General features: G+C 40.6%; 1 protein-coding gene across 2 annotated transcripts in view; it reads right to left on the reverse strand.

Moving 5' to 3' along the window:
* Positions 1-22165, reverse strand: part of fbn1 (fibrillin 1) — an 87599-nt gene that overhangs the window by 30944 nt on the left and 34490 nt on the right. Inside the window, exons 1-24 of one of the 2 annotated variants that reach the window (XM_088992371.1) lie at positions 20189-20309; positions 19145-19297; positions 18815-19057; positions 18587-18739; positions 18376-18495; positions 16788-16913; positions 15160-15282; positions 13766-13888; positions 13158-13310; positions 12773-12826; positions 12370-12495; positions 12156-12281; positions 11935-12054; positions 10654-10791; positions 10526-10576; positions 10339-10464; positions 10025-10252; positions 9814-9939; positions 7885-8013; positions 5785-5910; positions 5245-5370; positions 5030-5152; positions 3983-4108; positions 3500-3625 (exon numbers count right to left, since the gene is read on the reverse strand). In XM_088992371.1, coding sequence (XP_088848497.1) covers positions 3500-3625; positions 3983-4108; positions 5030-5152; positions 5245-5370; positions 5785-5910; positions 7885-8013; positions 9814-9939; positions 10025-10252; positions 10339-10464; positions 10526-10576; positions 10654-10791; positions 11935-12054; positions 12156-12281; positions 12370-12495; positions 12773-12826; positions 13158-13310; positions 13766-13888; positions 15160-15282; positions 16788-16913; positions 18376-18495; positions 18587-18739; positions 18815-19057; positions 19145-19297; positions 20189-20210 — 3067 coding nt within the window. In that variant the 5' untranslated portion in view covers positions 20211-20309. Of the gene's footprint in view, positions 1-3499; positions 3626-3982; positions 4109-5029; positions 5153-5244; positions 5371-5784; positions 5911-7884; positions 8014-9813; positions 9940-10024; positions 10253-10338; positions 10465-10525; positions 10577-10653; positions 10792-11934; positions 12055-12155; positions 12282-12369; positions 12496-12772; positions 12827-13157; positions 13311-13765; positions 13889-15159; positions 15283-16787; positions 16914-18375; positions 18496-18586; positions 18740-18814; positions 19058-19144; positions 19298-20188; positions 20310-22165 lie in introns of those variants that run through there. The other variant, XM_088992372.1, reaches the window with a different exon arrangement.

Here is a 22165-nt window from a genome sequence, read left to right on the forward strand (position 1 = left end):
GCAACTACATCAACGGCCATCACAAAGGTAAATAAAACGACTTTATTATACAGTATAGTTTATTTATTTAATTACAATCCAATACCACATTTATTATACATAAAATAAGGTATATTTTGTGTAGTTCTAAGGCTTATTTAGTAGAAAATGATGTGTTATGGGTAACTGGGAACGGACTAATCTAATTTTTAATGGTTTCTTATGGGAAATAAATGTTCGACAGACAAACTTTTTTTCCTGACACACACTTTCTGGGAACCAATTAAGTTCATGAGCTGAGGTATCACTATATATCAATATTGTTTTTTAACTCAAGTCAAATAATTTATTCATAAATAATTTTGCAAATCTCCCCACTGTGGGACGATTAAGTGCTTTCTGATTCTGGTAAAATAAAGAAAATTTTCACATTTCTTTAGTTACTACACAATCAATACTGTGCTATTTTGATATTGTACGTTATTGAATGAATGTCTCTCTGTGTCTTTGATTTGTCATATTGTCTCTATGCTGTCATATTATTTGTTATTTAGTTTTTTTTTTTGTTCTTTTGACTTCAAGACGGCGTCGCGAGAGTGGCTGCCTTTCCAGCAGCTCATGTATTTTGTTTTTCTACTTTCATTCCTTTCATCACTTTGCTGCTGTGAAATGTAAATTTCTCCACTGCGAGACTAATAAAGGCAAATCCAATCCAATCACAGAGAAGACAAGGAGAACCGACTTTGCACACTATTTTTTACGAATGTGTACTTTAACATTTTTTTTTTTGCTTTGAAGATTTCCAATGTGCTGCAACAGCTCTGAAATCATTCCCATTAGCCGCTAAATTCGAATCATTAACAGCAGTTAACTGCAACAAATTATCACTACCCTTCTTCGACATATTTGATTGTTTCTTTAAAAAATGAGAATACGTTTGTTTGTTGCCTCTTTTTAATGTCTTTTAGAGTTTCATTCATGTTCAAACGCTCCATATTGCAACCATGTTCCCATGTCCGATGTAAACAATGCAATGCACCTTATTCAATTAGCTCTTTTGGAAGTTTCCGGCGGATCACGGAAAAGCCTGAAATATCTACTACGACTTTGGAAAGCACCGAAACAAATGCAAGGTGAATATAGCTCGATATCGGGAAGGCAAGATGGCAGATGACGAAAATTAAAACCTGATGGGAAACGATTTCTGTTGAACTAAATTTGTTTCTTTAGCTCTTGTAACAGAAGTCTGTAATATGTGGCGCAGATCAATATGCGCTAGTCGTAATAGAGATGCGCCGGTGCTGGCGCAGTGGAGTTCCAAAGTTGCGCCAGTGGCTGTCAAAATGGGTAAATGGCGCAAGGGCGCGGCGCAGATGCATCCTTGCGACTTGTAACCCACACCACAACTTCAACAGCTCCTCATCACACAGCAAACGATAAAAGTCACAGACCCCTCCCTGTGGTTTGCATTGTTGTGGGAGACAACTGACACGACAACGTCAGCAAGAGCTTGACCAGATGTCCGTAATCTCACACACGACACAATTGATCAAACGGCAATTGGGGACACTCTTGACATGAGTGAAGGGGAAAACTATCATCAATAGCAGGACCAGATGTTTTTGTATTGTTTTTTTTAAATCAAAATCACCATGACTTGCACATAAGTAGTCAAGACGATTAAGTCAGGTGGTCTGACTCCAACTCAGACTGGCTTAATAGTTCAGTGTTTTCATGGTTTTTACGAGTATTTTCAGTTAATATTTGTGCCCGTGCTAGGAAAGCGCCAGTAACCAACCGCTTCTCTCCTTTTTTCAAGTTACAAATGTCAAATAAAATATAGAGTAACAATTTGGATAGAGTCTTTGTCACACTTGTAATGGATGTATAGTTAAGCCCAAAGAAATGCATACCCTAGTGAAATTCGGAAGAAGTTGTCAAAGTATCTTGGGACAAAACCATATTTGCATTTTCTTCACAAACTAAAAGATGCCTGGGTTGGAGGTTTTTTTTTTTCGTTTCATTGCTGATAATTTGTTCCTAATATTCATGCTTTCTTTCAAAACATCCCGCTTGAGAGAAATTGCTGTCAATGTCCCGCTGGAGCTTAAGTTCCCAAACTGTGAATTGGAATTGGCTGACGAGGATATTTCGATGGGGCCAGTAAAGCAAGTGTGCGCATAGTTACTTTTAATCACACATCAGACAGTCTGTTTATTTGCGTCTGAAGGTAGACATGCTGCTGCTGAATGTGCGTCTGACTTATTTGAGCGAGACGAGGGCAGATCAGATCACAATCCAAGTTGTCAGCTAGTTCTCTCCAACAGTCTTTTAAGAGCCACTGTAAATCAGAATTCACTCAGACTAGACGAGTGGCTACTTTAAACTCTACCGGGCCGGATGGGCTTTTTATTTATGTGCTCTGGGGTCGTCAGAATCAGAAAGCCTTTAATAGTCCCACATTGGGGAAATTTGCATCTCAGGTGATTAGAGGCAACAGAACGCCTCCAACTATTACATAATGTTTAACTCACCTTAATGAAAGAGCAGCAACGGTATAAACAATGGTGCAATGTGATGCGTGTGTTTGAAAGAAAGAATAACTGCTCCTCTCGCCCATCATGAGAAGTGTTTGTGTGTATGTGTGTGTGTGTGTGTGTGTGTGTGTGTGTGTGTGTGTGTGTGTGTGTGTGTGTGTGTGTGTGTGTGTGTGTGTGTGTGTGTGTGTGTGTGTGTGTGTGTGTGTGTGTGTGTGTGTGTGTGTGTGTGTGTGTGTGTGTGTGTGTGAGTTCACATTTGCTCTCAGTTGATGATGGTCATGTGAAAGCTACCTCTGTTTCGCCAAACATTCTTCCCATGTTCAAACCTATCAGAAACACAACTGTTTTTAGCTTGCTCACTTTTACTTGTTTCTAACGCTGACTTAAGGGGTGTTAAAAGTACTCACGCTGTACTTCAATGGAATGTTAGATGTGTAACAAAAAGAAAGACTGGTTATAGTAATGATTCAACTCCTTAACCAAAGTAAAATAATGAAAAAACTACAAAGTAAAGTAAAAAATATATAAAATACGATTTCACTTTTTTAAACTGTAAATAAGAGTACATAAAATATTTTTTTTATAAATTGCAATAATGAATTGTAATTTCTTTTAGTTTTTTTTTTTTTCAACAAGGAGCCTGTTAGCGTTGGGTAAGGGCCTGTATCGAAGTCAAGGCCTGGGGCCCAAATTTGGCAAATCATTTTATTCGGCCCGTGAAACCAAATCACGCATGTCAAGTTCCATGATGCTTGCTAACGTCTGAACCAAATTTTTAAAGTAATTAAGTTATTAAAATGTGTGCCCATAGCTTTGCTAACGATATGAGCTAACTCAAAACAATTATATAGTCTTTAGAATTTTCTATGGATAGATGGCCAGGAAGCAAAGCACGGGTGCATCGTTGAATGAAGCTAGCCATAATTGCTAGCAGCGCCTCGAAATATCCATAATCCCTCCTTCATTACAGTGCTGCTCACCTGTGCAGCCTGTAGTTCCTTTGCGTACCGAGTATCCCAGTTCACAGTGACAAATGAAGGATCCCTTTGTGTTTTCACAGTTCCCACTCAGGCAGATGTTGGGATTCAGCTCACACTCGTCCACATCTTAAGAGTCAACAAAGGCATAAAGTAAGATGATGCAGAAGCATGTGTTTTATTTTATGAAGGCAGCACAATGGGCACTTGTGCCGGCCCATACATAAGTCATTGTTTTGGGCTTTTTGTTTTCTTTCTCAGTTGAACCAAGCATATAAATGTCACACATTCCTCTCTGCCGCAATGTTCATTTTAATATCATCAACAAAAATAGTACTCACTGCTAGCTCACGCACTCTGAGTCATAAAATTATCTTCTAGTGAGTCATCTTCTTTTGTATAAACGTTTGTATAAATTATCAGAAGTTCCCCCAACTAGTGTTCAGCGGCTTGATTTTGTTTTGGGCATAAAATGATATCCGTTACCAAGGCAGGTCTTCATGTCCTCGGATGACATGAAGCCATCGAAGCAGAGACACTGGTAGGTGCCCGGCGTGTTGGTACACTGGCCCCCGTCACAGACATCTGGACTCTCCTCACACTCATCAATATCTGAAAAGGAAAATATCACTCATAATATTTCTAGGCAACAATATTTGTAACGTCAAAAATTGTGAAACAGTCTTAATGATCAAATCATTATTCATATAGTCTTTTGTCAATTGTCAAGTGCCTTGCACGCCGGGTCCGAGAGGACATTAATTTAATCTGCTGTATGTCATGCATATTAGCATATTTGACAATAAAGCTGACATTGAATCTTTGACTTTGAATCATCTTTATGAATGTCAATAATTGTTTTCACGTGTACATGCAAGCAATCTAGTACAGCATAGGGGATGTTCATAAAGCATGTAGCAGATTGTATCCAGACTAAAAGGCGCAGTACAACCATTTATTTGTTCCGTTAAACAAATATCGCCTCAGTTAGAAATGTGCTTTTACATATGCATGCAAAACAACTTCCATTGAGGCAAAAATATAGTTTTATCGATAAACATCATCAAAAAAACTATGAACATATCGAAAATGGGGCTTGGAAATGGGGAAATATCAAGCTGTTCTTTCTGCTCAACTGTCAATCAAAAACCACTGGTACAACAGGATGCTCCACAATCCCATTCCTACACAATAATCAGTCTTTAGACATGTTTCCAGCAATTATCTTCAAACTTATACAACGTATTTAGAAACAAAATCTGTACCTAAATTTGCATTTTTGGTCTTTAAATATTAATTCTGCGATTACATTGCAGCTGGAACTTTTTCTTCCACATAATGTTGTCGACTTCCTTCAAAGATATTACAATAAACTCACAGCAAACTTTTAAAAAGTCTTTAAAAACGAAAGGGTTCTGTTTGCACCACTTTTGAGTTTTTAACCACCTCACAATGTACAGCAATTTGTTAAAACATGAACAAGAATATCAAACATAAAGAGGGAATTATGAAAATGTAAGGTAGGCTAATTACCTGTGCAGCTTCTCTGATCAGGCATTAGAGCGTATCCGGAATGACAGCTACACTCATAACTGCCTTCTGAATTTGTGCAAAAATTTTCACAACCTCCATTCTCAATGGTGCATTCATCAATATCTGAGTTGAAAAAAATCAGACAAATAAACATGACAATCTGTTAACATGTATTGTCAATATGCGTATCGGGAATTAATTTCGGAAGCACTCACCCACACAGTACAGCCTGTCCGCAGTAGATTTGTAACCCGTGTCACAGACACACTGGTAACGTCCAATCATGTTGACGCATTGGCCATGCCTGCACAGCTTGTCGCTCAGGTTACATTCATTGATATCTGTGGAGAGCACATTTATGACACTCAAATAGGATAAAGCACACATGCACAGAAAAATGCTAGGCTTCAGGCTCAAAACACACAATTTATTAACACAGAGTATAATGTGTACCTTTCATTTAAAAAAAAAATAAAGTATTTGTTTGTAAGGCATCTATAAGCATCTAAAGACCTGATTCAGACATTTGGACCGTACGCTGAGCCCCAAAGAGCTCAGAGGAGAATGGACGGAAAGGAGCCAACAGTCTAACTGTCCACTTAATGACAAGTTTTCCTCACTCATCATCTATCCACACCTTTTTTATTGCTAGAGAATTCAAACAGGGAGTCTTGCCAAAGGAACGGATGAAGGGCCGAATGAAAAGCTCTTGAGTGATCCGCCCAACTCTTCATTCTGACAAGCTCATCACTCACCGAGACAGGCCGAGCCATCGGGAGCCAACTCATGTCCGTCGGGGCACATACACTGGAAGCTGCCTTCGTTGTTGATGCATTCGCCTCCCCGACACAGAAGGGGATTGCGTTCACACTCATCGATGTCTGATGGGGAAGAAGAAAAACTCTCAGATGTATGCAAATAAAATACATTAAAAATCTGCCTGTCTGGGAGGATGTGACCTTCATGATTTGGAATGACTTATTCAAATGAAGTCATTCCTTAAATGTGGCATAAATAATTAAGTCTGGCTTCCTTTGTTGAGCCAACCTGCTTTTTAGTGTTATTGTGTTGGCAATCGTGGACTACCATCACCAGCCAACAAAAGCAGTGACGCTCACCATTTAGTGAGCGCTTTTCCTCAATAATTTTAATGAAGTTGTCCAAGCATAATTTAGAACAGTCAAAGAGCAATCCGTATTTTCTCAGATGGTAAGACCGGAAGCGGCAGGGTCCAAGCGCATTATAATGCAATGACTTCAACGATATGATCAAGGGCAATTATTTTTATGATACCATGAAAAACGATTTAGTGACAGACTGCAACCATTGTGTGGTGCATGGGACTTTACATAAAGAATAAATCAGCCATATAGACAGTAATTTCCATGCCTGACAGGTTAGTAGGTCAGAAGTGGATTTACCATATGTCAAACACAGGCAATTCCCTGAGGCTCCAAGATTCCGCCACCCGCAAATTTAGCCTAAATGGCTTAATTCACACGCTGAAGAAGACACCAAAATTCGGACTGGATTATCATCATTTCAAGTGATCGATGAAAAGGTTTCTTCAGCCGTCATCTGTACTTCTTTGAGGTGATACCAGGGCCAATTGGGCAATCAGGCCAGTCGTCAGTCAGGACAATAGAAGCCATCAGTGGAGCCGCAGGGATTAGTGCTCAGCCTCCCCCAACCTGAGAGTAGGGACCTATCATAGCAGAGTCCGGCATCGCCATGTCGGGACAGTAGGGATATATTTACGATATATAGGGCCGAAACTACCAGTAAGACTTTAGTTTGCTGACGAAGCTTCTTGGATGGGAAGCGAAACGTCCAACACCTTCAAAGAAGTACAGATGACGGCTGAAGAAACCTTTTCATCGATGGACCACTCCTGTACGACTGAGAGCTTAACACAGACGTATCATTTCAAGTGTTCACGCTGCCTTTGTCATACCATGGTCTACTCCATCTTCACATTGCATATGTGCAGAAATGATAGAGGCAGGCTGGGAGGGGTAGCAAAATAAACTTGTTTCCATGTTTGATGGAAAATGAAGCAAAGTTATGTGGAGCGCAGAATTGGAAACGTTGAGATGAACAAAAACGGTTTGGATCAAAACAAACAAAGGTTTCAACATTTTCCAGTGACTCCAGTGATTGTGCAAGGCCGACCGACACTGGCAGATGCGCTTGCTAGTTGCTTGCTGTAGCACTGTTGTAAGTATCAGCTGTCAGTATAGATGAAGCGAAAAGTGACATAAAAATGGACCCGAAGAAAACCCACGCGGGCCCGGGGAGAACCTGCAAACTCCACACTGGAAGGCCGTAGCTGGACTTGAACCCAGTACCTCTGCACTGTGAAGTCGACATGCTCACCTCTCTACTCCCCGGCCGCCTATTCAAGCGGTGGAAATGTTAAATTATATTAAATATTGACAAAGTCTCTCTATGTCAAAGTGATAATAATAATAATAATACTTTTCATTTTTAAGCGCCTTTCAAAGCTCTCAAGGATACTTTATAGTCACAGGATAAGTTTTTCTGCGGGTGAGCAGCGGCAGCCAGACACCCCAGCGTTCCCTCAGGGATTGTTAAGACTTTAACTAGTTAAGAAAATATGATAATTTACTCAAATTCCTACTTTTAGTTGATGATAAGATTCCAAATCTGTACATGATTCCATTATGTGACAACAGATGTTCAGAATTTCCCTCAAGATTTCTCGCATGCCCGAATTGATACAGGAATTAAAAATAAAATGAAATACAATAAAATATAAAACCTTCAAAGCCACCGAGCCAATGCAATACGCATCAAATTATGCAGGTGTATGTGAAGGAGGATGAATCTCTCACCCATGCAGTTTTTCATCATCATGAAGCCACTCTCATAGCCTTCAAAACACTCGCACTCAAAGTCTCCCGGCGTATTGACACAGCGCCCCTGTCCACACAAGTCGGGAGAAATGCGGCACTCATCAATATCTATGGGGAAGAAGAACACAAAGCGACAATGAAATTTAATAGGAAATACAGTAAAGTCTCGTTATATCGATATCGGTTATATCGATAGTACCGCTTATTACGATACTATTTTCATTTCCCTTGCACGTTTCTAGTCTTTTTATGTATAATTAGTACCGTTTAGTACGATACCCGGTTATTATGATAATCCGGTTATTACGGTGCTCCTTTTCATCCCCCGCCGGTCATTTTTGTTGTTTATATCGATATATCCGTCGCGCCATTGGTCAACTTGGTCACGTGTCTTGTTACGTGAGCCGCCATCGGTCGTGCCATTGGTCGACTTGGTCACATGAGCCGCCATCGGTCGCGCTATTGGTCGACTTGGCCGTGTGACTTTGTCACGTGACACGCCATCGGTCGCGCCATTGGTCAACTTGGTCACGTGTCTTGGTTACGTGTCACGCCATCAGTCGCGCCATTGGTCGACTTGGTCAGGTGACTTGGTTACGTGCCCAGCACCCGTGTAGCAGAGCCATTTTCATTTTCAGACGCTAGCTCGTGTGTAGCAGACGAGATTGAAGTGTTTGTGTTAAAAGGTAAAAATGGGAAGCAGAAGAAGATTGATGACTTTTTTAAATTGTATACATAATACAGTAAGATGTAAGCGTTGCAGTTTCCCTGTTGTGTTACGTACGTGCCCACTGTACTGTATATGAATGCAATCGTTTTTTGCAACAACGTTTCTTGTTTTGTCTGCTGAAGCGCGATGATTTTGAAAATTATTAACATTCCATACTGTGTATTAAAGGACAGCCGATGTCACTTTTTATTCAAATGCAAATAAAAATGACTTCACGCCAAGACGTCTTGCATTGCTTGTGAATCCAAACAATGGCTTCAGATTCGGATAATATGTTTTCTTGTTACACATCCAGTTATGAATATGTTTCAAATACACTGTAGTTCTGAAGATTAAAGCATACATGTTTACAATCATTAAAGAATTATATGTGCCATTTTGAGGCAACATTGGGGGAACATCTCTGACCCAAAAAAAAGGGAGCTAATGGCCAGCTCCGTTTCTTATATGGCGCTTGGCTGCCCTCTTTTGGTGGCTTTTGTTTAATGCAGTTCGGCGCAGGATCGGATATATCGATAGTCCCGGTTATATCGATATTTTTTCGGACTCCCTTGAATATCGATATAACGAGACTTTATTGTAAATTCTAGAATATTTTTTATGATCACAAAAGCAATCAACTAGACTGTACTCCGATCTGATGAAAATCGATCTATAGTGTTTTATGCAATCAGTGATTGATTGTCATGTCATAACATGTACAATTCATCAATGATGCGCTGATTTGTGTCACAAAAAAGTCCAAATTACACACCCACGCCACCTCGCTGTTTACCCCTGTTATTATGGTGGAATGTTGCACTCTATTTTGAAGCAATTTACAAGCTGCAGTTGGTGCTACTACAGGAGTTGGACTGGCAGCCCTTTAAATACACGGAGCTGTCAGTACTTACAATCATTTGCCTCTGATTGTTGGAACACTTGCATTGAACGTACGTCAGTCTGTGTTGAACCACAATGACATAATTTCTTTGTCCAGAAATAGATTTTTATTCACTTGTTGAGCACAAGAACATGGCATAGGTATTAAGTGCTAAGTTTAATTGCTATGTAAGGTACGGTCAATTGAAGTGAGCCTAAGGCATGTTTTGTTGACCAAAAAGCTGTCTATGTGTTGTTCATCGGTTATGCGGATCATAGTCTTCCAAGTACGACACGAAGACTCGATTGTTACTCACCGGTGCAATTTCTCTCATCCGAATCCAACGCATATCCACTATCACAACGACAACGGAAGCTTCCAATGGTGTTCCTGCACTTCCCATTTGAGCAAATTGCATTGATCATCCTGCATTCGTTTATGTCTGAGGAGAGTGAAGAGACAATGAGGGGTGAAAGAGAGAGAAGGCCCGTTGTACAGTAACCCAACCTTAGATCAAAGTACAATACCTTTGAGGAAGGGTCTTCCGTTGATGAAGTCACCACGGTGGGAGAAGCCTGGTCCACGAGGGCAGAGCTGAGTGTATTCCGGGGTTCCTTTCTCGGGGCATTCATCGCACTCTGGACCCCAGGCTACTCCCACTGAGCAACAACAAGCATCCACACGGTGTTTTCCTGAGATAGGAGCTCCACAGCGTTCATCTTCATGTGTTAGGTAGCAATGCTCTGTGCGCAAGTCTGGAATTAACAGAAATTTCCTTCTGTTTTATTGCGCAACGCTTATGTTTTCAACAATATGTCAGGTATGTAGTTGTGAAACCGACCGATGCAGGTTCTCCCACTGATGTCAACGGTCATTCCAGGTGGGCATTGACAGAAAAAGGAGCCATGCGTGTTGACACACTTTCCATTGATACACACTCCAGGAAAAACTTGACACTCATCCACATCTGAGGGAAATATTTGTGGAATTATGTTCAGATCCAGAAAATGAGTCAAAGCAAAACTTACCTTCACACACATTTCCTCTGACTCGAGCAAGACCCTTACTACAAATGGGATCTGAGAACGACAGACAAATCCATTTTAGATTTTTTACTTGACCAAGTGAATGACAATAATTTCATCAGCGAGTTTACCTTTTTCGCATTTGACACAAGGGCTATTCCAAGCCACTCCGAGTGTGGCACAGCAGTGAGACTTGAGCGTTGCTCCATTGATGTTGACTTCACAGACATCATTAATCATCTTCAGCCAACAAGTGCTTTTCGTTGTCTCTGATTCAGCCCACAAATGAACATAAAATATCAATTCATATTTTGTAATGTAGTAAAAAAAATGATTTGAGAACTGGTCACATGTATTAAGTATCTTACGACCAATGTGGTTCGATTTCGTTAACCAATCTCATTCGACCTCATGTTGAATGGGAGTCAACACACACCAGCCACCTCTGATGAAGCTCAAATTAGTTTAAAAAGATCAAGTAGAATTTTCCTGAAATTTGCTTTAGCTTGCCAGCAGTAGCCTAAAATACTAGTAGAACAGTTCACAACCTTACAAAGCTTGTCTAAGACCCCAAGAGGAATGAATATTGTCCCATTCTACTCCTTTCATCATTTCTTTCCTTTCATCTTCCATTCATTACTTTGCTGCTGTGAAATATAAATTTCTACATCGCAAGACTAATAAAGGTAAATCCATTCAAATCCAAGATGGCGTTATAACCATTTTCACTGCAAGTTATGGTGTTCGTTTCGCGAGGGACAGTTTTTTAGAATTACGGCCAGTACAATAAATGTGCAGGAATTACAAACAGTTCTAAATTGTAGTCATTATGAGCACAAAAGAAACTTTAGGTAACTTATAGAAAGCGAAAAAGCAGTCAAAAAAGCCTACTCGGACATCTTAAATGGATATGGGGTTATTCGGAGGCAATTAAATGGTGGAAAGTGTGTCCTAACATCGTTGTATTGTATAAATATTGTTTTGAAATTTGTTTTCTTAGCGTCAGTTTTTCATATCTCAAAAACAACTGGAGCAGAGGTGTGTAGATGTTTCTAAATGCACTTTATACTGTAAAATGTGCCATGATCAAGTCTTTATTTCAGATGAACATGTATTAAAAATACAAACAAAAAGATGTAGATTTTAACAGCCCTGTGGACCAAATTATTATGACATATTAAGTAAGACAGTGTAGTAATGATCTGATTAGTATAGCATTGGATTGGATATGATTAGCCTTTATCAGTCTCAAATTGGAGAATTTTACATTTCAGAGCAGTAGTCATGAAAGGATGAAGTAGAAAAACAAAATACAGGAGCTGCTGTAAAGGCAGCCACTTTCGTGGCGCCATTTTGAAGTCAAAACAACAGCAAAAATGAAAGTATTTTTGCAAAAAAAAAAGTACACTTACCGATGCACTCAAGCCCAGAGCTGTCCAGTGAACTGCCCGTTGAACACAAGCAAACAAATGACCCTTTGCTGTTCACGCAGTCCGCATTCACACAAGGATTGGACACACATTCATCCACATCTACCAGAAAGCAAATGAACACAATTAACAAAATGACAGATCTCACATTTTCTCCTGGTTGCAGATGTCCTATTGTCATCAAAAGCGAATTCATCACAGACCTTCACAGATATCTTTTTGCGGATTGAAGCTAAATCCTTTGGGACATTGACAGGTGAAACTTCCAGGTGTGTTCCTGCAGAGGCCGTTATCGCACAACTGTCTATTCACCAGACATTCGTCAATATCTGAGGAAAAACACAGAAATGAAGATTTTGCATGTGCCAGCTTTTGATATTCAATATTTTCTGCCTGGTGTAAAGCCAAGACCCTTACCAACACAGTTTTTGCCCGTCAGGTCGATCTCAAAACCTTCGTTGCAGGCGCATTTGTATGTTCTCAGCGTGTTCTCACAAACACCATTCTGGCAAAGTTCCGGATCGAGGGCACACTCGTTGATATCTGAGAGGACAAAGAAAGACATTTACACATCCTCTTTCTGATTTCTAATTCTGACCCACGTGCAGTGAAAAAAAACACTTATGCGTCTTGATCGACACAAATATTACAACTGATTATCTTTTTTGTATTTTTCACTGTCAAGGTGATACAAAATATAAATAATACAAAAGTACAGTACAGTACAGTACAATAGTACAGTTCAGTACAATAATAATAATACAATGACTTCCACAGTCCTATCGTAAGAATAAGAAATGACACACAGCAGCATCCATACCTCTTCCATCTCCGGTTGTGCCGATGCCATTTGGACATAAAGCCAGGAACTCAGCTGCAACGTAATGCAGTGTAGTCAGTCATAACCATAACCTTTTCTCAAAATTCAACACATGTAATACCATGCTATTATCAGTGTATATGCTTTGTCACTTAGCCTGTATGGTATATTAATAGGTCTCTTTAATGTGATGCTGGTTTCTGTGAAGAAATTTGAATGAGGTGGGACCAATTGAATTGAGGTCTGTCTGTTCGACGTTGTGTAATTGCCCTGGTTGGAAGCAGCGTGTAGAAGCAGGCCAATTTATTGGGGCATCCAGAGTCAAGCCTGTGGTTTGAATTAAAAGGGTGGAAGGTGACTCCATATGGGACTTGAATGTTCTTACCAGAGTTTTGTGGTGGGCAGGGTTGGCAGGGCTCCCCATAGGCGTACTCGATGCTGGCACAGCAGCACTCCGATTTGGTCACAGCCCCAAATAAAGGCCGAACACATTGGCCTCGCTTGTAACCTCCATAACACGAGCTGCGCATGTGGGTATCTGTGGCATATGGACATACCAAACAGAGTGAGTGTGTGAGAGATGAGGCAGAAGAATCCAAGGGGAGGAACAAGAGAAACAAGGAGACAAGAAGTAAACAACAACAGAGGGAAAACATGCCGTTGTTTCTCTCCATAAAATGTCCAGAGGTTTGAGGCATTCTCTTGTGCTGAACTCATCCTGGTAAAAGCTAACGTTCAACAAGTAACATTTCACGACAACACAACACCCACAGAGATATTAAGCTTGCAAAGTTATTTATGATGAGACTATAACAAATAGTGACATGGTTAATTTCCTTTCTACAGGTTAGGTTATTGGCAAATTGTTTGACATGATAATTTAAAACAAAGTACAATGAGCAGTTTAAAAGTCTTTCCTTCATTGTATTCGGCTCCAAACTGTTCTTGATGAGTTGATGAGTTTCAGATGGAAGAAGCAGAAGAATTCCTTACCGACACAGACACGCCCATCCAGGCCAACCGCCATCCCTGACATGCATTCACAGCGGAAAGATCCTTCTGTGTTGACACAGTGGCCATTCATGCACACACCTGGAATCTCACACTCGTCAATGTCTGGAAACGGATAAACAAGAGGTTGGACTTTTATATTATTTTTTTGTAATACAAATTCAACTCAAGAGAAATATTATACAGTATATTATATATGAACGATTTTATCGGGTAACTGACCCGATTGAAATTCTCAACCCATTGAATAAAAAAGTTCCAACATCAATGTACTTCCAGATGCAGCATGGTATATGTACTTTATGGATGACTCAACATGAACTCTCTCACACCGTAGTCTGAAGCATATGACATTAATGAGACTAATAAACGACAATGCTGCAAGCATGCAGATGGTTTTTGGTTTTGGTTTGCTGAGAAAGAGAGGCAGCGACTCCGGGGACCTTTCTGACTCACGTTTCATTAATGACTACGTATGTCAGCACATTTCACACACACCCAATATCTTAACTAGGTCAGCATCTCCATACCAAAGCCCAAATTGAACAACATGACTTCAAGTCATCTTTTACCATATCTTTAATCATATAACATTTCCCTATTGTGAGACTATTAAAGATCTTCTTCTTCTTCTTCTTCTTCTTCTTCTTATTATTATTATTATTATTATTATTATTATTATTATTATTATTATTATTATCTTATTTGTGCACAATTTTAATATTTTCACTTTTGGAATTAAGAAGACCCATTGACACTTTGTGTTTGATGAGATCGTGCTAGATCAAAGGTGTCAAACTCATTTTGGGTAATCTGCATGCTTGGTTATGAACTGTTCACGGTACTGTATTTTCAAGAGGAGCAATGTTGGAAAATTACTTTGAAGGAACTGCAAAGGTTTGTGGAAATTTGCTATTTGTGGTTGGGTTCAGTCCCAATCTCCCAGAAATAGCAGGAGTCCAATATAATGTCTGATATAATCCAAATGGCATTCAAAGAATCATATTTGATGTACCGAGGGTAACAGCAGACTCATAAAAGTATCTGTCTGTCTGGCTTGTCAGTGGAAAAGCTGATGCTCCTCCTTCTTATGTTAATTTTTTGACAAGTTATTTTCCGTGTACATGAGCATGCTCAGGAACGTCAGAGCAGGCGGGCTCCAGCGATCCACGTGTCCAGCTGGGATGCTGCCAGGATGCTATGGGATTTTAGGGATTTTTTTTTCCTGCCTTAGGGACAATCACAACAAAAGTACTAACATACTAGGGATGTGGCCACCCTTGCAGTTTTACCGTAATAAAGCAAACTACACACTGGCCAAAGTGAGGTCAGGATTAGTAAGGATCAGTAAATATTGAAGGATGTGACAAACTCACCTATGCACATGCGCCCATTGGTATCGAGTAGGTAGCCGGGTTTACAGATACATTTGAAGCTGCCATCCTCATTGATGCAAAGTCCATTGAGACACATGTTTCGAATGAGACACTCGTCTTGATCTGAGGACAATCACAAGCTAGTTAATGAATGTTATTGTATCACGAGTTTGTCATTCGTCACACTCGTCCTCTATGGTGTCTTCTAGTGGCTGACACTTGTTTGGGAATGCTACGGCACAAGGGAATCCAGCGCCACGGGAATGGGAGTCATTCTGAACAGGAGCAGGAGGGAATTGGAGTCGTTTTAATTGGGATGAGATGGAAGTGGGAGAGGACAAAATCCACTTTTGGGTCTCCCTCTAATGCAGTGGTTCTTAACCTGGGTTCGATCGAACCCTCGGGGTTCGGTGAGTCTGTCTCAGGAGTTCGGTGGATCCTTCGCCACAGAGGTCCATCCCTCAGTCTAGACTGCAGTTAGTAGGCACAGTCATTGGAAGAAGGGTTTGGTGAATGAGCATATGAAACTGGTGGGGGTTCAGTGCCTCCAACAAGATTAAGAACCACTGCTCTAATGACTGTGATTTCTCGCTGCTGATCTAACTTTTATTTTATTTGAAAGTCAGTGGAAGATGTGAAAACTTCCAATTTGAATGACTATGAAATTACCAAGTGGAATTAAAATATTAGTGTGTTGCTTAGTTGCTTATAGCTAATTGCACGCAACAGTTCAAGACAGATGGTGCGTTCTGGTCGGCAGATTCTATGAGGAGGCCTTCACCGATGTTAATGGCAATCAAGTGGGTCGTTACAATCTCAAGAAGGGCAGCAACCGACTATAAAACAGATCTGTGCAATTAATGCGTATTATGTACACATTCAGGGTGTTTCAGTTGGGATCGGCTGCAGGACACCCGTGACCCTTTTGAGGATAAGCGGTTTTGGAAAATAGATGGATGAATGGATGTATTAAGTACTGTGCCTGCCTTTGAAGGGTTAGTATTGGAAATCATTGTCCCGCTTCATGCGATCTTAGTTCTAGTCCACCTATTCTGAATTTTTGACAAAGCATAATATTATTTGAGTCTGATTTTAGTTTTGGGAAAAATATTATTTTCTTGCAATTTTCAGATTTTTACAATTGCATAATTGTTATTAACTTTTAATAAAAACAAAACAAAATACAAAACAAAACATTAGCTTTCATCTGGAAACCATCTCATCCATTTCCAAAAAAAGGAGCTTTTGCATTTCAATTCTTTAATTGCACTCGGAGGAGGCTTTCTCAAATTTCAACACTTTCATGTGTGTCCAGTGTTTTTTGTAAAATGAATGGAAGGCAACTTACTACGTACTTGGGAGATATTGTAACCTTGTAAAAATTTGGGATTTGACATTAAATATAATATTGAGTAGATTATGAGCCAAAACAGACAACACCCTGGCATGAGCTGTTGCTCATTATAGTACTAAACGGCCATGAAAGACCCTATCCCCAATTGCCAAAAGCCTCATTGAGCATTGACTGAAAGAGTAGCAAGGTTTATTAAAGAGGATTACACCAACACAAAAAAAACAAAAAAAACAACAAAAATTTATATTCCATTAACGCAGATGTGTTAACTCACCCTGACAGTTTTTGCCATCGGTTGTAATCTCAAATCCAGCATTGCAGACACAGTGGAAGCTGCCCTCTGTGTTCACGCACCGGCCGTTGTTGCAGATACGACCATTGGCGACACATTCGTCCAGGTCTGAAAAACAAGGCTGTCATCAAAAACAAAACATTTTAAGGTGTGTGTGTGTGTGTGTGTGTGTGTGTGTGTGTGTGTGTGTGTGTGTGTGTGTGTGTGTGTGTGTGCGTGTGTGTGTGTGTGTGTGTGTGTGTGTGTGTGTGTGTGTGTGTGTGTGTGTGTGTGTGTGTGTGTGTGTGTGTGTGTGTGTGTGTGTGTGCGTGTGTGTGCGTGTCTGTGTGTGCATACAGTATGTGAGTATGTGCGTGCTGGTGAGTGCAGTAGTCGATTGAATGATTTTGGATTACCCCTCAGACATAACTGAAATCCTCTCTCACACACCATTTCAATCCCTTTACACCACAGGTGTCAAAGTCAAGGCCCGCGGGCCAAATCCGGCCCACCACATCATTTTTTTCGGCCCGCGAAAGCAAATCAAAGTTGTTAAATTCCATGATGATTGCTAAAATCTGAGCCAAAATTTCATATTTTTGGATGTCAACCACAATAAAAGTCATTATTCTTGACTTCAGATTTGAAAACGAGTTATTCATTAATTTGCTGTATGCTCTATATGTAATATTTGAAGGGATTTAAACATTCTAAAGGGTTCCCCAAATTCATAACGGCCCACGAGAGGAAACCATAACTACAATGTGGCCCGCGGCAAAAAATGACTTTGACACCCCTGATCTACACTATACTAAAACACTCATACAGAATACTAAAATCAACTTTCAGTTGTGTGTGAGTGTTTCAGGAGTCACTACCGTGCAGAAACGTGAGATTCTATTTGGGAGCTAAAATAACATCTGTATTTAGCCTGAGTGTGTTTTATCTGTGAGTGTTATATCATTTCAAGTGTGAGCATTTCAGTGGTGTCAATGAGCAAAATATACAGTGGCAAATGCTGAAATACTAAATGAAATAGGTGTGTGGGTGGACAATTCAGCTGTGTGTGAGAGAAAAAAAAATCAAGCTGAGGCCAGGGCATTTCAGCAGTGCATATGAGAGCATTTCTGTAGTACGTATTAATGTGTTTCAGGAGTAACTATTGAATATGAGCCCAAACACAAACGTTTTTGAGTGTTTAATAGTGGCTATGCATGTTTAGTAGTGAGAATGAGGGTGTTTTGAGGGATGATGGACAATAAGTGTCTGAGAGCACTTCATTCATTGTGAGTAAAATATCAGTGGTGGATGGGTAAGAATTTCAGTAGTATGTGCTTGAATATAAACATTATAAAAACATTTCAGTGGCAAGTATAAAAGCATTTTCAGTCATGTGTGCAAGGGCAATTGAATGTGTGTGAGTTTTGTGTGTTGCAGTTGTGTGTGTGTGTTTGTGTGTGTGAGAGGAAAAAATGTGTGGGACAACATTTTACTAGTGTGAGTGTGAAAGCATTTCAATTCTCTGTCGGATAGCGTGTTTCTTGTGTGAGCAAGGTTACACTGAATGTATGTTCATGTGTGTGTCCATCACCTCTGCACTCTGTCTTGGTTGCTGTGGACTGGAATCCGACAGGACAGCGACACATGTAGGACCCGGGGGTGTTCACACACTCTCCGTGAACACAAGGGCTTCTCTCACATTCATCCTCATCTGCAGAGTAAACATCAGGTGCCAATAACTATTGTTACCATCATGTTTCTTCAATCACTCTCACATTCTCACATTCTCTGACTGTACTTACCAATGCACACGTTTCTCCTGTCCAATGTGAAGCCCATGTTGCACTCACAACGGTAATTAACACCCGGCAGTGGGATACATCGGCCATTCGGGCAAAGGTTACGATAGGCTTGGCAAATGTTGGTGATATTCTGGGTTTGGATGATGACCGGACCTGACACAAATAGGCGTAACCATATCATATAAAGTGGTCACTAACTCATAATGTCTCAAGTGCAGTGTCGTGTACCTGGAGGAGGCTGTATTGGTAGCTGTCCTGGAAACTCGCCTTGACCTGGGGGGCGATCCGGGGTTAGATCTGGGTAATGACCCGGCGTCCAACCAGGTCCTGGTCCCGGTCCTAGACCTGGTCCTGGGCCCTGACCAGGAGGATGGCCTGGGATATGTGGGCGGAAGCCTGGAATATCAGGGCTCCCCGCTCCATGTCCACCGCCAATATCGGGTAACTGGATACAGAGTTTCTGGTACTCTTCTACAATGACATGAACATATGTGTCAATGAAACATGACAGCACATGAAAGGGAGACGGTCTTGTCTTTTTTTTGTGATTAATCTGACCTGCTCCGCGAATGGGACACATTTCCGGAGTGGAGCCATCGGACCAGCATCGCCCGCTGTCACAGCAACACTGCATTTTGGTCAACAACTGTGAGTTTTGGTTGTCACAACGCCCATTCAGCAGGCTGGCGAAACAAAAACCGCCACGAGAATCTGTGGGAAACCCCCGTGGCATAAAATCAACGGGAGTGATGGGACATGGAATGTGTCGTCAGCGTGGTGAGGAATCAGGCAAAAATGTAAAAAAACATACGATTCACATTTTCCGTCATTCATGAGATGGTCCATGTCAACAGTTCCTGGCACTGGAGAGTGGCATGACTAACACTAAGGTTCTAGTTAACACAAATATGTCACTTTTTTTTCTTTCACACCCAGACCCAACAGTCTTCATGTGGTGAGGATTGACTAAGAAACATGTGCTCGATCCTCCAGGCAAACGAAAGAATCAAACCAAAATGTTTGGCGTAACTAGACAGAAAGCCTCAGACATTCCCTCCACATAACATCTCCTATTGAGTAGAGTGAATGTCTTTGTGCATACTATATGTATGCGTGTGTGTGCGTGTGCGTGTGTGTGTGTGTGTGTGAGTGTGTGCGTGTCAACTCTTTTTGACCACCTGAGCCGAAATTCCTCAACGGTCTGGGTCAAATTGAGCTGAACTTGACAGAGTTCTTTTGTGATGATCGCACAGTAAGTACAGTATCTCTATAAGATGCAATGCACATATGTTAGATATGGACTTTACCTAATTAAACATTTAAAAACAAACCCTTTACAAGCTTTTGATGCACATGTAGCTGAACGTCAAATACAAACAAACTGTAACTTAATTTGTGCCACTCGTGCAACACTGCATCATTTAGTCCAATATATATGAACACTCACATCAACGCTTCAGGACCATTTAGTTTTCAATGACAAATGTTAGCAACGTGGAAGGAGTTTTCTGGTTTAGTGCAAAAAAAAAAAAAAAAAGATCACAACTAGCGAGATAACCATATACATGGGGAATGACAGCACATCCTGCTAAACGGACTCACCTATACACCTGGAGCCATCCATTGAGACATAATACCCCTGCGGACACTTGCAGAAGTAACTGCCAGCAGTGTTTGAGCATTCGCCAACGCCACAGACGCCCGGAATGTTGGAACACTCGTCCAGATCTAATTAGAGGACAGGAATGATTTTATTTCTCAAAATTGTTTCTGTTTGTTGCAACTGACATGTAATCACAACACAGGATGAAACAGTTTCAAATGGAAACGTGAATCTGTGTCAGAGTGACACAAGCATCTAGAACAGGGATGGGCAAACTACGGCCCACGGGCCACATCCGGTCCGTTAGGCTTTTTAATCCAGCCCGCCGAATTTGTCCAAATTATAGTAACAACAGTGTCTGAAACTCGTGACAAAAAGGTAGCGGACAAAAGGGCAGACAACTCTGAAATGTTGCCTACCCCGTTTTTCACAACTTGAAACACGATAACGCCAGCAATCTCAAAAAAAAAAAACATCATCACAAAGTATTAAGTTTTTTTATATTAATTAAGGCTGTACCTACCACAAATGTTACCTTGCTTAATTTACGGTAAATGTCCAAGGATGCAGATTGCGCTGCAGTAGTCATTTCTCACCATGGGGCACAATGCAATGTCTGCATTGCTAGCTACAAGCCACTAAGCCCCTTTCATAACTCTCACGTACACTTTACAGTCACGGTTTGATATAAATGTACGTTTTTTAGCGTCACACATGTTGTTAGCTTCTTTTGAATCTTTCTTCTGGGCTGAGGTTCTGTGCATCTATTTTGGAAAATGAAATGCAAATAACCTTATAACGCTTGCGAAAGTCCGGAAGAAAGAAGCAGACGTCTGATTGGCTGCCGTGCCGAGTATGCAAATTTCAACTGCAGGTAGCCAATGTCTGTGTGCTTGGCGACGGTACACGTGTACCTTTGCGCGTGACGGCGAGGGCGTCCGTGGAGAGTTTGTAGAGCGCGCGGTCAGGACAATCCATCCATGATGAGTTTAACACAAGTAGGTATTATTGAGCTTGAATATTTCGTTGTGGAATAATATGTTTTGAATGTTGAAAGTGATTCAATTTTTCAATAAATGTTGATTTCTTAACTTTGCACCGTCGATTGAATCTTATTTAAAACAGACGCAATCTTGATAAATCACAGTGCATATGTTATTTTAATCTATTTCCATTTCCTCCTGCCAGTATCTGCGAAATAGTCTGTAAATGCCATATCTTGCATATTCCTTGAGACAAATTTATTAATTGATCAGGGATATGTTTCACTTTTGAAAGACGGTTAATAAATTGAGTTGTAGTGTTCTTACCGTGCTATGAGGTTTGTACACACTACGTTTAAAGGACGATCGGCACCATTTTTTTTGTTTCCTACTGACATCAGAAAAACGTTTTATAGCATCTAAAATAGCCAAAACACGCAGGCTGATATTTTTAGTCAAATGAAGAACACCAATAAAAATGACTTCAAAATGAATCCGGAAATGGCGAGTTTCAGAAGGTCCCATCCCCTTGTTCGTGACGTCACGCCAAGATGTCTTGCCTTGCTCGAGAATCAAAACAATGGCTTCAGATTCGGAGAAGATGCTTTCTTGTTACTCATCCAGTTATGAATATGATTCAAATAGTTCTGAAGCGGAAAGCATAAATGTTTGCAATTGATTCAAGGAGTCCTCCCATGTCAATTCGAGCCGTCAATGACAGCAATGTAGCACCCAGAAAATGCAGAAAATGGCGCCCAAGATCCGCTGGAAATGGGCTGATTTGTCTGCTGGGAATTTGTGTCAACTAGTATCAAATAGTAGTCTTGGTGCAACACACAATGATTAACCATCACATTATGTGTTTTCCTTCTAATTTTGCCATCAACACGGATCAACACGAAGTTTTCAGACCAAACAAAGTACCGCAAAATGCATTGTGTGTCGCTTTCTCGGTCAGGGGCGGTCCAAACGTGACGTCACATGGGGATCGTC

The sequence above is a fragment of the Hippocampus bargibanti genome, linkage group LG03 (genome assembly GCF_051943395.1).
Source record: "Hippocampus bargibanti isolate YZ-2025 linkage group LG03, ASM5194339v1, whole genome shotgun sequence".
Lineage (NCBI taxonomy): Eukaryota > Metazoa > Chordata > Actinopteri > Syngnathiformes > Syngnathidae > Hippocampus > Hippocampus bargibanti.